Source organism: Gobio gobio (genome assembly GCF_949357685.1).
Source record: "Gobio gobio genome assembly, chromosome: 11".
Classification (NCBI taxonomy): Eukaryota; Metazoa; Chordata; class Actinopteri; order Cypriniformes; family Gobionidae; genus Gobio; species Gobio gobio.
Genome location: NC_137104.1, coordinates 14,843,834 through 14,860,574, shown reverse-complemented (window position 1 = coordinate 14,860,574; position 16,741 = coordinate 14,843,834). Strand labels below are relative to the sequence as shown.

The 16,741-nt window shown below is 37.1% G+C and overlaps 1 protein-coding gene across 4 annotated transcripts in view; it reads right to left on the bottom strand.

Annotated features, from left to right (window-relative positions):
* Positions 1–16,741, bottom strand: part of ctnnal1 (catenin (cadherin-associated protein), alpha-like 1) — a 97,450-nt gene that overhangs the window by 8,725 nt on the left and 71,984 nt on the right. For 2 of the 4 annotated variants that reach the window (XR_013817540.1, XM_079829998.1), the window contains exons 4-15: positions 16,453–16,572; positions 13,802–13,891; positions 12,792–12,962; positions 11,301–11,501; positions 8,015–8,101; positions 6,338–6,496; positions 5,282–5,374; positions 2,625–2,775; positions 1,757–1,794; positions 1,621–1,671; positions 590–744; positions 309–357 (exon numbers count right to left, since the gene is read on the bottom strand). Coding sequence is in view for 2 of the 4 variants with exons in the window: in XM_079829998.1 (XP_079686124.1) it covers positions 309–357; positions 590–744; positions 1,621–1,671; positions 1,757–1,794; positions 2,625–2,775; positions 5,282–5,374; positions 6,338–6,496; positions 8,015–8,101; positions 11,301–11,501; positions 12,792–12,962; positions 13,802–13,891; positions 16,453–16,572 (1,365 nt within the window). In the remaining 2 variants the exon portion in view is untranslated. Of the gene's footprint in view, positions 1–308; positions 358–589; positions 745–1,620; positions 1,672–1,756; positions 1,795–2,624; positions 2,776–5,281; positions 5,375–6,337; positions 6,497–8,014; positions 8,105–11,300; positions 11,502–12,791; positions 12,963–13,801; positions 13,892–16,452; positions 16,573–16,741 lie in introns of all 4 variants that reach the window. The other 2 variants (XR_013817541.1, XM_079829997.1) reach the window with 1 other exon arrangement.

Sequence of the window (16,741 nt, the reverse complement as noted above, 5' to 3'; positions counted from 1 at the left end):
TGCAGTGCTGTTCTACTGTGGCGTTGCGCAGATAGGCTTGCTCTGTGAGATAAGAGGTTGTTAAGAGGAAGGTGGTGTGTTTGGGTGGAGGCCAGCGTACACTCATAGAAAGACACACTGCCTATTCAGCATTTCCTCCCTATTCACAGCACACAACCTGCACTGGATCACAGTATCTCACAGACAAATGACAGCTGGCCCTTCTAATAATATATTGATCCATCTTTTTCAGGGGACTCATTGCTCTTAATGACACCATGAACAGATTCAATTAAAAAACCTATGAGAGAGAGCGAATGCTACCTTACCTCAGCTTGGTGAAATAGATCCAAAGTTGTCTTTAGCAGGCCTTCCCCCCTTAATCACAGACGGCAAAACAGCAGAGAGTTAATAAAACGTCCTTAAAGATCCATAAAACTGATTGTGTAGGTTGACAGAAAGAGCAGATTAACAACAACATGGTATTGTTAATACATTTTTCATAAAGCTTAAACTCTCCAGCACGCTGTACTTCATTTCCTGTGTAATATACAGTACTACTCGAACCAATCTTAGAATCTGACTATGAAATCTATGAAAAGGGAGTTACCTGGTGAAGAGGTACATGGAATACGCCATGCTGGATATGATCTGACACAGTCGAACCATTTCATGGTCCTGCTCGTCCCAGCGCTCCACCTCTGAGTCCACATCTGAGGTGAGGAGACACAGTTCCAGCCCCAACTTAGCAATGGTGGTTTGCTCCTGAATAGATCAATGTTAGAAGACATGTCAGATCATGACCCCAATGATAGACAAGTGAATATTGATGAATTACAAAACGTTTCATTAAAAATATGTATGTTGCACACAAAGGTTACGTTAACTGAAAATAGACTGGGGGACAGATGTGAAAGAGGGTGCTGTAACCGCATCAGTTTTGTCATTGTAAACGAAAACTAACTTCTTATTGTTAATGTTAAACTAAAACGATTAAAAATTGTTTTCAGCATTTGAAATAATGCATATATAAATATTAGATGAAAAGCTTAAACTTAAAAACCTTTCCACCTTGCTGAAATAAAGTTCAAGTACAAAAAATTATATAACAAAAACTGAAATAAAAAATAAGAAAAAAATAAAAACTAATAAAAATGACTAAACTAAAATTTAAATGAAACTGAAAATATATAAGTTGAAGCAAATTTGCACGTCATCTTGTATGACTAAAAGTGTTATAGATGCAATGATCTGAAGCTTTGACTTTTTAAATGAAATATTTTTGTGACAACATTCATCAATAAAACTAAACAATTCTCTTTTATCACACTTACTCTAATCAGTTTTCCATTTTAGTTCTTTAAATCTTAATTAACTTCCATTGTAGCTTATATTTTGTCAAGTCCGGGTCATCACAGACTCTGAATGTAGAATTATAGAAAATGATTGGGTTTTTTGGGGTCGCGGATTGAAAATGCTAAGATTGTAATCTACAATGGAATGGCAAACCGCTGTTTAATTTGCAGGACAAAAATGACAAATATAGTCAAGAATAGAGCATGACAGAAAATGTTCAACCCAGTCAATTTACATTAATCCAACTTCTGATCACAGATAATATTTGATTTGGAGAAATTGTACCTCAGCATCAAGTTTGGCAGCCTTGACCGTCTTCAGGTTAGCAGAGTGTTTCTAGAGAATAGATGAATCAGTAAATATAATGAAGGCTATGGTAAGAGAAATTTGTAATAAAATCATAATTACTTGTGGGACTCACCCCTGGTCTTGGAAGAGACAGATATGTTTTCTTATCACCTAAAATGAGGTAGACATTTTCTGTATTAAGACCAAAAATATCTACAACATTAAAATGTGCAAACAGAACCCTATAAAAAAATAAAAAACTTGGTTCAAATGTATGTCTAGCCTGAAAATGGCTGTGGATTATGATCTGGATGAACAGATAACAAAGGCATGATCTTGGGGGGGTGACAGTTTGTGTTGGGAAATATCTTGGTTGGCATTGATGATGACTGGGAGTCTCTCATCTGGAACAAAACATCTCCCCAGGCACCGGGTTTCTGTCATGTTACTGATGCCTTCCTTCAAACTTTGACAAATATTGTTGCTACATAAAGCTTTTTATGCGCTGCCGTGAGAAAACCACAGTTTCACTCAGAAGAGTCGACATCGCTCAAACACATCCTTGAGCGCTATGTCCAGATACAGATGAGCGAAAGGACTTTCACAGACCTGTAATCTTGGTGGGACCACTGTAGTACGACCATAACCTTGCCTACAGAGATTTATCCATCCTCTATTCAATTACCTCGTGTGAGGGATGTGGATGCAGTGTAAATGTCAAACCCGCACATCTTTAGCGGTTGGAAAAGATAGCAATCTGGCCATGAGGAAAAAGACCTTTAAAAACTGTTATCGCTGCCGAGCCCACAGGAATGAACTAATGCATTTTGTGCACCTGAAAGCACCCTTGAAGCAAGATTACAATACTGTAGTATGTACTGTGGTAAATGCAGATAACATAAAAGACATAAGGGCGCTTCATATCTTGGGCTGGAAGAAGTTGCAAGAACGACCCGTTCGAGTTTGTAGTCCTATAAGACTGAACAGCTTGACTGACGCACCTCTGCGGCCCTCAAACACATCACTGATCTCTTTCAGTAAGATGCCCATGTCGCACAGCTGGGACTCCCAAGCCTCGCAAAACACATCCAGGTTTTCTTTGGCTATCTTGCTTGTGGGGTGCAGAGCAAGGGTCTGTGCCGCTGAGATGATCTGAGAGGAGAAATTGGAAGGAAATATATGGCTGTTCAAAATTTTTGGGTCAGTAAGATTTTCTTATAGAAATTATTACCTTTATTCTGCAAGGACAGATTAAAATTTATCAAAAGTAACAGAAAAGATATCTTTAACCCTTGTTCGGTCTTAGTTTTGGAATTACACTCAAGGTCTTTGGGGTCTCCACAGACCCCAGGCAACAAAATGTAGAACAAATGTAATTTTACTCTGTTTATTAATGTTTTTACTCAACATCTGTGCAGTTTTTGGAGTATTTAAGATAATTTTTTAATTTATATAAATAAATAAATAAATAAATATGTTTTTCACACAAAATCATTTTTTTATGTAAAATTCACTTTATAAAAGACCCAAATTTCTAACTTTCATTCGTGGGGATAACATGGATAATTTGACATGGTTTAGTGTAGTTTATTTTTGCCCATCTTTTGGGAAAAAAAAAAACTGTAAATGGCTGCAGAGCTCCACTATTTGCTATGTGCTATTTGACTGACTGAAAGATTCATATCTATTCATATATATTCTTCAGTTGGATTCATATCTAAATGTTATGAAATCACAATTATAACAATTACAATTTATTTTAAAAAAAATTGTACTGAAAAAAATATTTTTTTCAATGATGTTACATTATGATTGGAATCAAACCTGAACAAGAGACAAGTTGGAGTCTTTAGAGTTTATCATTTATTTCAAACATCTGATTTTCTTATAATTCTACAAATTTAATCTACACTTCAGTTACTAACTGTAACAGAACACAAATTAACAGAAATTAAGAGTTATATTACATATTGAGTAAAAAATACACAACATGAACAATAAAATGCAATGAACTGAACAGCAATAACAAGCAATAACAAATGTATTCCTGTGTGTGTGTGTGTGTGTGTGTGCGCATGTGTGCGTGTGAGCATGATCATTTTGCATTGTGGATGTTTTATGCATTGTTGGAAGTGTGCCACTTCATTTCTGTATGCGTGTTCTGTGTTGTTTCTGTTTTTGAGGATGAATTTTGTCCATTTTCTAAGCAGGGTATCCAGAGACCCCGAAGACTTTTTTGGTCACACGAACATAAAAACAGATATCAATCCAATTCATTTTTTTATTTGTAGATCTCTAGAGAGTGTTGACAACCGTACAAAGTCTCATGCCATTTGGACAAAGGGAATTTTTTTTTTAATTTGAGCAAACGTCCTTTGGGGTCAGAAAAGACCCCGAAGAATGGAGTTAATGTTACAAAAGATCTCTATTTCAAATAAATGCTGTTCTTTTAAGCTTCCTATTCAAAGAATCCTGAAAAAATTAAGCAGTACAACTGTTTTCAACATTGATAAGAAATGTTTCTTGAGCAACAAATCAGCTTATTAGAATGCTTTTCTGAATCATGTGACAGTGAAGACTGGAGTAATGGCTTGCTGAATTGTTATTATTCCATCACAGGAATAAATTACATTTTAAAATATGTTAAAATAGAAAGCAGTTATTTTAAATAGTAATATTTCATAATATTAATATTTCACTGTATTTTGATCAAATAAATGCAGCCTTGCTGTGCATGAGACTGCTTTCAAAAACAAAACTTTTGAACTGTAATGTAATTTTTGGTGTGACTGCATAATTTGACTCCTGTGCAACATCAGAATTTAAATAATCATCGTTGGTTTCTCACCAGTGTCCCACAGCATAAATGCACCATCGAACTCTGTCGGCAACTGCATAATTATGATTTACAGCTTACTGGGAGGACGTTTCAAAAAACAAACACAGCCAAGCAGAGCTTGTCTCCGCTGAGGGTGTGGATTCAGCTGGTAATTACCTGTGGCTTTTGGAATTACTGATAAAGCAACTCATTATCATGCACCCCTGAAGCTCCCGCTCTCCTGCTGTGCTCTTATTGGCTGCCTGATCTTTAGGCCTCATTATTATTGGCTGGTGAGTGAGGTCGCCCTCTCTAAGAACACTCATTCCTGCATGCAATCAGATATGCTAATGAAGTGTGCTGATTAAATGCACAGCAAATATACTCGGTTAAATATTACATTCTGCATATTGGCCAAATCTAACCTTTTCCTTTTCATTTCATTTGTTAATTAATGTTTGTATTGAAAAGGGAAACAAATAAGACCTGATCAGCAAAGATGATTTCAATGCATGCTTTAGTTTTTCCATTCAGCTCTGTGCGCTGAAGATGCATTTTAATTGCCATTTCTTGCTGTTTCATGCCTGTGTGTGTCTAAGTGTGTTTGCGTCTGCTGTTTTTTATAATCAGAGCAGCAAAGTCAACAACAGAGCACAAAATGTTTCAAATAAGCATTGTTGATTTTTGAAAAATAAGCACTAACTGAGGCAAATAACAATCTTTAGTTCTTTTATTAACAAAATCTATATTGTGTAAGTCTCTGAACGCCTTGCCAAATAACATATCTAGCTGAGATGCCAGATTCCTACCGTTATAGCAAACAGCTTCTCTTTTGTTTACCTGCGGACCAATGACACGGAAAGTTTCCTCAGCGTGAACGCAGGTGATCTCCAACGGCTCGGTCCCCGAAATGTGGCAGAGCAACCGACAAGTCTGAAATCAGAATAAATGGCACCACATTAAATTGAAACCTATAGTGAAATAGTAAACAGTAGATTTAGATTGCATTGCATCAATCTGATAATAAAAGTATTGAATCCACATATTATGGAGTATAATAATGTTATATATAATATAATATGTATATGATAATACCGATAATAATATTGAATATATGAATTCCTAAAATTGACATAATGTATTATTTTTTTCAATATTCCACAATGTGATGGACAGACCCAGAGTTTGTCTTCCATCATTGTTTTTACTGTGTCTTTACGGTTCTGTTCCGATACATTTTATAATATTCACGTGGGGTTTGCCGTTTTAAATATCCTGTTTTAGCTGAGTGGGCATGGTCTTGAAGTGCTCATTTGAGCTATTTATGGAAAGTTAAATAATGTACGTGTTGGTTTTATCAGTCCTATTTATTGTATTTATCGATTTGTTTTAACTCTTGTTCTTAATAATCTTGTGTATTATTTATTAATCATGGTAAGACAAGAGTTAATTTTACAAAAATGGTATGTTCTAATTAGCAAGCGGCAAAATGTGAGTATATAAGGCAGCCGTCACTAGAGGATGGGAGACGGATCATGGTTTTGAGATTTTAACCAGGTAATTTAAAGCACTGATTGAACGTATAGAAACTATGTCCTCAAATGTATGTATTGTAAATGTACTGTATTAGTACACAGCAGTTCTAGTATTTTTCCTGTTTTTATTTCTCTTAAAAGTATTTATTTGCATATTTGGCACAACTGCTTTAATAAACACCTTTTTTGGACTCCAAAATTCACATTCAGTTTTACATCTGGCAGTGATTCTCCTGGTGACCCCTCGGGTCTCCATCACACACAACAATATAAATCGGCCCTGATATTACATTGGTGCCTTCTGAAATGTTTTAAAAGTAAATTACTTCATAATAAAATCATGTTAAATAGTGTTGCTCACCTCCACCAGCTGCTCTTTGTGTTCGGTGAGTGTGCCGGCATAGTCAGCCACAGCCTCCAGGTTTCCATCCCCACCTGAGGCCTTCAGGGCCTGCAGCACCAGATGATCTGAATGCAGCTTCAGCAGTTCAGTAGCCCTCCCCACTGCCACCTTATGAAGCTAAACCGAAAGAAAAATACAATAATGTGGGCTGACCAGTGTTTCATAAAGAATTCCCCCAAGCATTGGTATCAACTCTTTCCCCACTATTGATGGAAATTTACAGCTTTCAGAGTTTTCACTGTTATACGGCAAGAGGCGCTATTACATTTCTTCTTGAAGAGTACTGAATTTCCGGAGAAAAACACAGGAGAAAAAGAAACAATATCATATGTAAGCAGATGCATTTGGAAAATAACACGATCATCAACATTAAACATCCAAACTGCCTAATGTTACTGAATTAAATGTCGACCCAGGATGAGTTATAGGACTTTGAAGCTTTGGGGGTGTTGATGGACTCGATCTACTCCATCCATGTTTTGATCATCGCTCTGAATCCAATCTGGATGTAGTCTTTGACAATAACATGATTTTTTAAAGTTTTTTTATGAACACTTTATGAATCTATAAAATAATAAAACAGGTGTTTTTGTTTAAAAGCAGAAGCTCAGTTCTTTCTTTTGATATGTTGCATATTCAGATATTCATACAACTAAATATTCTGCGGGCCATGAAACATTTGGAAAATTATCAAAAATGCTTTTATCAAAAACACTGGCGGGGAAAGATTTAATTACATGCTAAACAGGACAATATTGTTTTAGCAACATACGTAAATGTTTTTTGTTCAAAATAGTTATTACAAACTCAGTAGGGAATGTTTAAACTTTGGACTTTTCAATTGTTATATGAACAACCAGTCAGCAACTGCACTGATTCAATAATAATAATACATTAAAATAAAGAACATTTAAAGGCGCACTATGTAACTTTTTTTTTTCAAAACGGAAAACACCACCAATACACCATCAATCTATATTGTAGGCAGAGCATGATGCTTGCTTTTCACGGGAAATTGCGTACTTGCGTCACACGCCCATGCATGTCTCGTCATAGCCGTAAATAGAGGAAAGTTATATTATTAAATTAATTAATAATTGTATTTTTTTTCTCTCTTTCCAAAATCAATCAACTAGAGGGTCTTATTTGTAAAATCCCATTGTTTGTATTATATAATATATAATATAATACAAATAAGTTTGAATATAACTTCTGTTATGTGACAATAAAAAAGCAATTGTTTCATAAAGCGGTTTTCATTTAGAGTCATCTTCAGATCTGTCAATCATCATATTGGATTCAGTAAATTATTTATTCAACTGATAACTCTGTATTTTTGAGCCATTCATTAAAAGAATTGGCTCATAAGAGTCATTTGTTCATCAATCGGACTACAGTGGCCGATTTGTTTTTGCACGTTTAGGGAATGCAATAGAAAGATATCTAGTCTTTCTTCTATTCTGAACTCATGACATTCAATTCAAATGCAAATTTACAACTTGAGCAAATATGAGTTGTTGTGGCACTGTAAATTCAGCAGAGGCGCTATAGGAAACACTGCAATGGAAAGATTCTTTTAGATGCTTTGGCTCATGGGATTCAATCCCTGTGCATAGCTTGTCACAAGAATCTCACCTCTCGCCTGAGATCACTGACTCTCTGACAAGTCTTCAAAATAGAGAGCTCCATCTCATCCGTGGCCTCTTTGGCTTTAAGCAATTGCTGCTGGAAGGGAAGAGAAACAGTAACAAAGATGGAAAGGGAACTTAACACACTGCAAACAGAATGATTTTCAACCAACCAAACGTGCACCAGCAATGTTGAAGAGCCTGTCAAGTTTCAACACAAGTGTCAGTGTGGTTCAAGCAGCCTGAAAGATGGACTTTGTAAGACATGACAGCCTTTATCTGTGGTTTTCTCTACAGAGGAAAGGCAGACAGGTGGGTGGGATTGCTTTCAGACGGGATTACTGTGAGGTGTCAACACAAACACGGCACACAAGCCGTGCGAATATTTAAAGTGTTCTCATCTTCGTGCTTTATTCTGAGATATCACACTGGGGCTGCAACAGTCATTGCACTTCAGTGAACACACACCTAACATTTCTGTCACTGAAATGTTGGACAGGTAAAGTGGGGAACAACCCTAATATTATGATGTAAAAAACAACACTGTCTCCAAATAAGTTTTGGCTGATGACAGCAAAGGCATAACCTGTCGTAAACACTGAAAGACTGTTTAGGTAGACAGAAAGAGGAAATAAATTGCAGTGTCTGAGTGATGAAAACTCATGCCCATGGTCTGTTTATTGACAGGTGCACTCAAAAATGCCAAGGGTTTGTTTAAATGGACAGTTCCAATCGGATTGGCTTGCTTTATGCAACTTCCAGAAGTAATTGTACACAGATTTTTTTTTTATCTTTCTGCTTTTGAGGTAGAACGAATCACTGGATTTGAAGTTTGCAAGATTGGCGTCAGCGTTTTTTCTGAAAACTAGTGAACCAGTCATCCACAAGCAGAAGTGTATATTTTACTTTGTGTTCTGAGTTGTTTGCGGGGGAAAAACAGTATATTTGACATTTGGGAAAACAGAAATTATGACCAGTGTCTCCACACTAATCTATTATTTTGATATAAACACTCCCCCTAAATAGCAAGTAAAACAAAACAAATTGTCATTTTAGATGTTGGTCAGACAGTCTCTTCCTGTCTAAGTGGGCGATTATTGGCCAGAATCAGCTGTGATGAAGATGAAGGCCCGTGTGGTCCGATCAAACAGACGAGCTACTGTAGCTCAAATTGCTCAAGAAGTTAATGCTGGTTCTGATAGAAAGGTGTCAGAATACACAGTGCATCGCAGTTTGTTGCGTATGGGGCTGCATAGCCGTAGACCAGTCAGGGTGCCCATGCTGACCCCTGTCCACCGCCGAAAGTGCCAACAGTGGGCACGTGAGCATCAGAACTGGACCATGGCGCAATGGAAGAAGGTGGCCTGGTCTGATGAATCACGTTTTCTTTTACAACATGTGGATGGCCGGGTGCGAGTGCGTCGCTTACCTGGGGAACACATGGCACCAGGATGCACTATGGGAAGAGGGCAAGCCGGCGGAGGCAGTGTGATGCTTTGGGCAATGTTCTGCTGGGAAACCTTGGGTCCTGCCATCTATGTGGAGGTTACTTTGACACATACCACCTCCCTAAGCATTGCTGCACACCATATACACCTTTCATGGAAACGGTATTCCCTGGTGTCTGTGGCCTCTTTCAGCAGGATAATGTGCCCTGCCACAAAGCAAAAATGGTTCAGGAATGGTTTGAGGAGCACGAGTTTCAGGTGTTGACTTGGCCTTCAAATTCCCCAGATCTCAATCCAATCAAGCTGTGGGATGTGCTGAACAAACAAGTCCGATCCATGGAGGCCCAACCTCGCAACTTACAGGACTTAAAGGATCTGCTGCTAACATCTTGGTGCCAGATACCACAGCACACCTTCAGGGGTCTAGTGGAATCCATGCCTCGACAGTTCAGGGCTGTTTTTGCAGCATAAGGGGGGACAACACAATATTAGCATATTGGCTGTATATTAGTACATATTAATGCCTTATTCTGCATGACCATATTCTAGAACCATTAATCCCTTCCCTAAACATAACCACTACAGCAACTACCTTACTATTGAGTTTATTGAAGGAAAACTCCTTGTTAATAGTGAATATATGTTCCTTGATCTAGTGTTAATTTTGTAATTAAACACTTGTTTATGGATTATCTGCCAGTTCTCTAGATATTGCATTGGCCTTTGAAAATCCAGATGATTGATCACGTGTTTTCAAGAGTCCTACAAATTACCATGACCTTTTCATAAACTTTTCAGTTGGGACTATTGTGACGTGACGCAAGTCCTTCGTTTCACTTCAGAAGACATTGATTCATCCAATGGGGTCATATAGATTACCATCACAATAGCTTTTTGTGGTTTTTCAAGCATCAACCCGGTGGCACCCATTCAATGGAATTATATGGACTTATACGTATATGGAATTATATAGATTTTTCCCCAAAAAATTTAGTTTGTGTTTATCTAAAGAAAGCAAGTCATAGACTGGCATCGGGATGAGCAAATGATGAGAGAATTTTAAATTCTGGGCTGAACCATCATTTCCCAGGGAAGTTGCTTTGCACAAATGCATAATGATTAGGAAAAGTTGACATTTCAACTTTCCATTTTGAGAAATTGTGAAGATGTTAACATTTTCCTATTTATGTAAAGTGAAAGAAAGTGAAAAAACGGCTCAATCTTTTTCCTTTCTCAAGCCATTCAGTGTAGCAATGAATACCATGTCAGTGAATATCAACCTGCTACTAAACCATTATAGTGTGCATGTTTTTCTATACTTTTTCCTTCTTTTCATCAATCTATAGTTTAGACATCAGAAGATTTAGAGTCAACTCTACCAATGCACAACGTCCTTATTTGATCTTTGATCTTTACACGTTATTACATACAAAACTTAAAATCATGCAAGTATCAATAAAACTTGTCTGCGTGCCGCACAATGAATAGCTTATTCAAGAAACCAAAGGAAACCATTGGCAAAAAGCCGGAATTAATGGAAACCTATAGATCTGCACTGCAGGGCTTATTTTTCCCAGTGTATGAGGTTCAGGGACAGTTACTCCACAGGAGGGGAGACATGCAGAACATTCTACACTCACAACAAAGACGTGAAGGACAGACATACAAGCCAAGAGGAATCTTTGTGTTAATATATGAATGCAAGTTTAGTATACAATCATGTTGCACACTGGTTCACTGGTATGCAGTTTGTGAAGTTTTTCCCTGCTGTCACCATCAAGTGAGACTCTAGTCATGCGGTGAATGACTAGTCGGTGCAATCGCTAAAGTGTGTATGTGTCTTACCGCGTGTCTCCATGTGTTGATGAGCTGTTTGGTCTCCTGACGTGTGATCTGACAGAGTTGTATGATCGTCTCTCTCTGCTCGTGACTGGTGTAGGCAGAGTCTGTAAAGTCTTCCGTTTTCTCTACCAGAGCTTCCAGCTGAGCCGCCACTGCCTCACAGGACACACAGTACAGAGAGTCTCTCAGACCCTCCACTTTAACCTGAAACATACACACAAACATCTGGTGAGATATTGAGATTAGTGGTGCATGACATTTCAGTTACTGTTCAATGTATGTTTGTCAATGTATGTTATATTAGATATTTAATTGTTTCATCCCATCCATAACATTACAAATATGATCAGAATCAGTACATTTCTTCTGCTTCAGACCACATTTAGTAGGATGCCGATTCCTCCTTGATGTAGAAAAGAATGATACTTTAGGTTCTTTATATCCGCAGCAATTAGGATGTAAAAATATGCATTTATTAGGTACAGTTTATTCTTATTTTTTTTATATTAAAACATACTAGGATTTTAGGTATTTCTTAGTAATATAAATAGCACTTTACATGGCATTGTTGTATGCTAAACATTTATAACTATATTCTCAAAGACGAAGCACTGCTACTTCTGCGGAGTGATTTGCTCGCAGCACCTGAGAAGCCCCGCAGTGAGGAGCAGAGAGTTCGCTCAGAGTTGGAGTAATAGAGTCAGCAATTACTAGATCACTCCGCAGAAGTAGCAGTGCTTCGCCCTTCTGAGAATATAGTTCCCAGTATGTATACGGTTAGAAGATGGCTGTGTCTCATGTGACCTTGTTATTTGTACACACTGTGACTATACACATCACAACATGTAAATAGGAAAATGTTGGCGTTATTTTGTCACTTATTGAGCAGTAGGCTAGATGGAGCCATTTACCTCCAGTCTTTGAGCTAAGCTAGGCTAGCGGTGGGTGTGTCATGGACTTAATAAAGTCCCAAAAGTTCGTTTAAAATATTGTTTAAAAAATTGTTCCTTTAAAATAACTATTTTCTCTTGTAATATATTTAAAAATGTAATTTATTCAAGTGATGGCAAAGCTACATTTTCAGCATCATTACTCCAGTCTTCAGTGTCACATGATCCTTCAGAAATCATTCTAATATGCCGATTTGCTGCACATGAAACCTTTCTTATTATCAATGTTGAAAACAGCTGTGCTGCTTAATATTTTTATGGAAACTGGTTTTATAACAGAATTCTTTGATGAATAGAGAGTTCAAAAGAACATTTATTTGTAATAGAAATCTTTTCAGCATTATAAATGTCATCATTACTATCTGTTGTGTCCTTACTGAACAAACGTATTAATGTCATTCAATAAAAAAACTTTTGAACAGAACTGTATATGTGTATTGTTTGACTGGTTGAGCAAAAAGCAATACTTTTAAAAGAAGTCTGACTTTAAAAGAGAAACTTCATCCATTGACATTCATCTAAGAGCCCATGGCCTACACCTCACCTTAAAATCTTTAATCCCAGCGTAGATGCTGATAGGAAGTGTTTTGGCCTCCCCACCACTCCTTGTGTCAGTCACAATCTCAATGACTTGCTCTAGGGCCAGACGCATACGCTGGAAGACTGCTTCCTTGTTGATCCGTGCCGACTCGCAGTCTGGATGTCTCAGACAAGTCTGAGAGGCAGAGAGGAACAAAAATTATCTTCAAAATGCAGAGGGACAAAAGAAGTGTGGGTGCCAAATTTGACATGTGAACAGGATTACACTTCACTTTATTTTTCAGAAAAAGGAAAGAAATAAACACTTCTTAGAGGTACAAACAAAGCTCAATGATGGACAAAATCTTTATGAGAATGTACTGTGGTAGTATCAGTTAAGGTATCATAAGGTACCATGGTACTTCAATAGGCAATAGACAACCATGGTTCTATGTGATTACCATATTCATACACCAAGGTATGTACATGGTACTTCAAGGGAGGTCAAAGATTACCATGGAGTACACGTCTAAAAACTATATTACCAAGGTGAAAACCATGGCACATGTCTATCCAAAATAGCATTATAAAACCATGGTGCTTTTTCATAAGCGATTAACCATCAAAAAAATGTTTTGGCCTTGTAGCATTTATGTCATTCATGCAGTGCTTCAATAGTCCCTGTTATTTCTGCAAAACAGAGAGCAAACATTTGAGTGGGTTGCTGAAATCAAGGGCTTATGTCTTTTTATTTCCTGACAGGCTGAACACTTTGCACATAATAACTACTTTAACTTCTTTCTCTAAATAAATCGAAATGTAAAATACCTAATATTTTTTGAAAACTTAAATATTTAAGTTGTTTCTCATCTTGAATCTGTTGTACAAACTTTTTGATACACCATGATTTCTGCATGAAGATATTTGAACACGGGTTTTGTGCACAAAATGTGTGTGTATGCGTGGTTAATGAATAAAAACTGTTGATATTAACATCTTTTAGACAGCAGATGGTACTCTCTTCCACAATCCTACCTTAGAGGCTGTGAGGAGCATCATGGTGCATTTCTCCAGCACAGCACGTGCGGCGGCCATCCGAGCTCTTTTCTTTTCATCCTTCAGATCCTGAGGAAAACAAGAATCCACAAGACAAATATGAAAAAACACGCAATGCCTCGAGTGCTTTTCAGCGTTCTGAAATCACTGGCATAGATTTAACCTCAGATGACTTTATAGAGAGAACAATCAATTGCTTGCAACAAGCAAGGCTGGAATTAAACTGTATTACCAATTTAGTTCAGTTATGATTTCCACAAAGTGATTATGAAACTCGTTTCATTCACTGTAATAAAACTAATATTTTTTTCAGCAAATCAAGAGCACTTGACTTGAATCTTAACCATCTGGCGCAGGCTGTCAGGAGATCCACAGAACTCTCTGAATTCATTCTAAGTGTTCATTTTCCAAGGTCTTGCTGAGACTGAAGGGTAAATTTGGTCCTTGGAAGAGATAGCGCTGACATAATGCCTTCCACCGACACCGAGAGCGCTGGAATATAACTCAATAGATCTGCGCTCACTCAATGCGGCATGAGGCATTAGGGATTTGTGACTGACAGACTGTGTGTGTGCATGACGGAGAGAATGAGAGGAACCTGATCTCTCTCACCCCGGCTGGGCTCACAAAAGGAGAAGTGATTATCTGTTATTATGTTCTTCTGAATAAAACTAAAAAGATGGAGGCTGCAGATTGGCAGGAAAGCTCTGCAGAGATAGGAACGTGATGTGTTTGTGAAACATTATCAATCACATACAGTGATTCCTGTTTGAAATGAGAAAACCTTTCCTATCAGTTCTTGGTGTCATTTGTATTCACATTACTACTATCCTAATCATGATGGGACCTCAGAGGAGGCCTCAAGAGGAGAAACAGCCATGCACTGCTGGAAATATCAACTAAAACCAGCTTCAGATGGTGGCTGGTTTCATATGTTTTCATGTCATAATAGAGCAATTTCCAGGACAGGACCCATTTTGAGCCACTTTGATAGATCAGGGGAATTTTTTCCACTGTTTTTTTTCCATTTTCCATTTTTTTCCCCAAATTTTTTTCCATTTTTTCCATTTTTTTAAATTCCAGGGAATTTAAGCCACAGACACCCCCAAAATTGGGATCACCTTGCAAAGGACCACCTTATGTATGCATGTATATATGTATGTATATTTATACATGGACAATATATATATTGTCCATGTATAAATACCAATTTATACTGTGAAAAAAAACAATAGGAGTAATATTATAAAAACTATATGTTTTTTGCGAAATTAAATAATTAGCTTTTATATTTTCATTTCAAGAGTTACTAAAATATCATGGGCGTTGGAAGCAAAAAAATGTGGGTGGGTCCCCCTGAAATTTTTACTGGAGTAGATGCAATTTACATTAAGTGCAAATAGTCCGCATCGTTTACTAAACGTCTGGTTGGGCCGGACAAAATTACAAAAGTCACCAAATCATTTACAGTGACAATAGTGTAGGGGTAAGACGCATGGCAGAAAGTTTTGACGCAAATCGACCCAAGGTTCGAATCCGCCTTTTGCCGAACTCGCTCTACTCCCTTTTTCTATCACATATCAGATCGGAAAGGCATTTATTTTCAATAAAAATTAAGAAAACATTCGAAAAGTGGAAATAAAGCGTCTAACGTGTGTTTAATAATAAAGCCCACATACTATGGTTCCGACGCCCATATAAAATATTATCTGAAAAATATTTATGTTGTACTAAATTGGCAGTGTATCTTCTTTCTATTGACTATTTGAGTACTGTGATATGTATAAATCTAAAGATGAAATGCATCCAAATTAATTTGTATAAATGTGTAATACACAAGTATAAACTTTTCTATCATAATGAAGGAGAAAAAAAAAATTTTTAAAAATATTTTATTTCTTACTTTAAAAATATGGCTGTCCATATAATTTAATTAAAAATACATTTTTCATTCTTTAAAGGAAAGTTTTCATTGAGTTTTCATAACTCATTATTTCATGAATTTCAGTCTACAGAAAGCAAATAGCTTTTTTTTTTTTTTTTTTTTACTTCTTTTTCTCTCACATTATTAACCTTTTCCAAACCCCAGTTTGACAACCTTTAATTTATGCATCAACATTAACATCAGCATCAGCCCTGAGGCAAACCAGATACCATGCACTGTTCCAAAAAAAACAGTGTGACCATATGCAGGTATAATGTGTTTTTTTTTCCCCCAACAGAGCATTGATAGAAAAACATTGTAGTATAAATTCATATGAGCTGTACAATTCCCAGATCTTGCATATGTTTGCATGGCAAACACATGCTGATATGAGTCTTAACTTTTGGATTCCGTTTCCCAGAATCCATCTGTTCTGCACTGCGGTTGAGTGTATCTTACCCCAAAGGTTTTTATCAATGGGGTTTTGAGAGCTGCTGCTTGAAATTGCAGTGTGCAGCACAGTTCAGTTCTTATAACTTAAATCCCACCATTACCTCCCCCCTCTCCCCTCATGCGTTGTGTAAATCTACACGGAGCTCTACACATCCGCCATATGAAGTGTCCTTATCAGTGTTTGATTATCTGTGAGGAAATGATGGAGGGTGAGTAGGGAAATGTGTGTGTGTGTGTGTGTGTGGCCACTTACATTCTGTCTGTCTCCCGTAAGATGGGCAAACTCTACCATCTCGTTCCCAAATTGGCTGAAGATTTGGACAAATTCCTGAAAAGTGCTGACTCTCTCCAGCTGCTCCAGGGTAACTAGCACCTGCACATATACATACAACCCATGTCTTTTCAAATAAAGCTGCAGCCCTGAGGAAAAACTATGAATTGTGTAAAGGTTGCTTTCATAACTCAAGAGATGTTTGTACTTTATTTAGAAATTAGCTTTATCACAGATGTCTGTCCTAAGATTCTCAACAAGAAATAAAAAT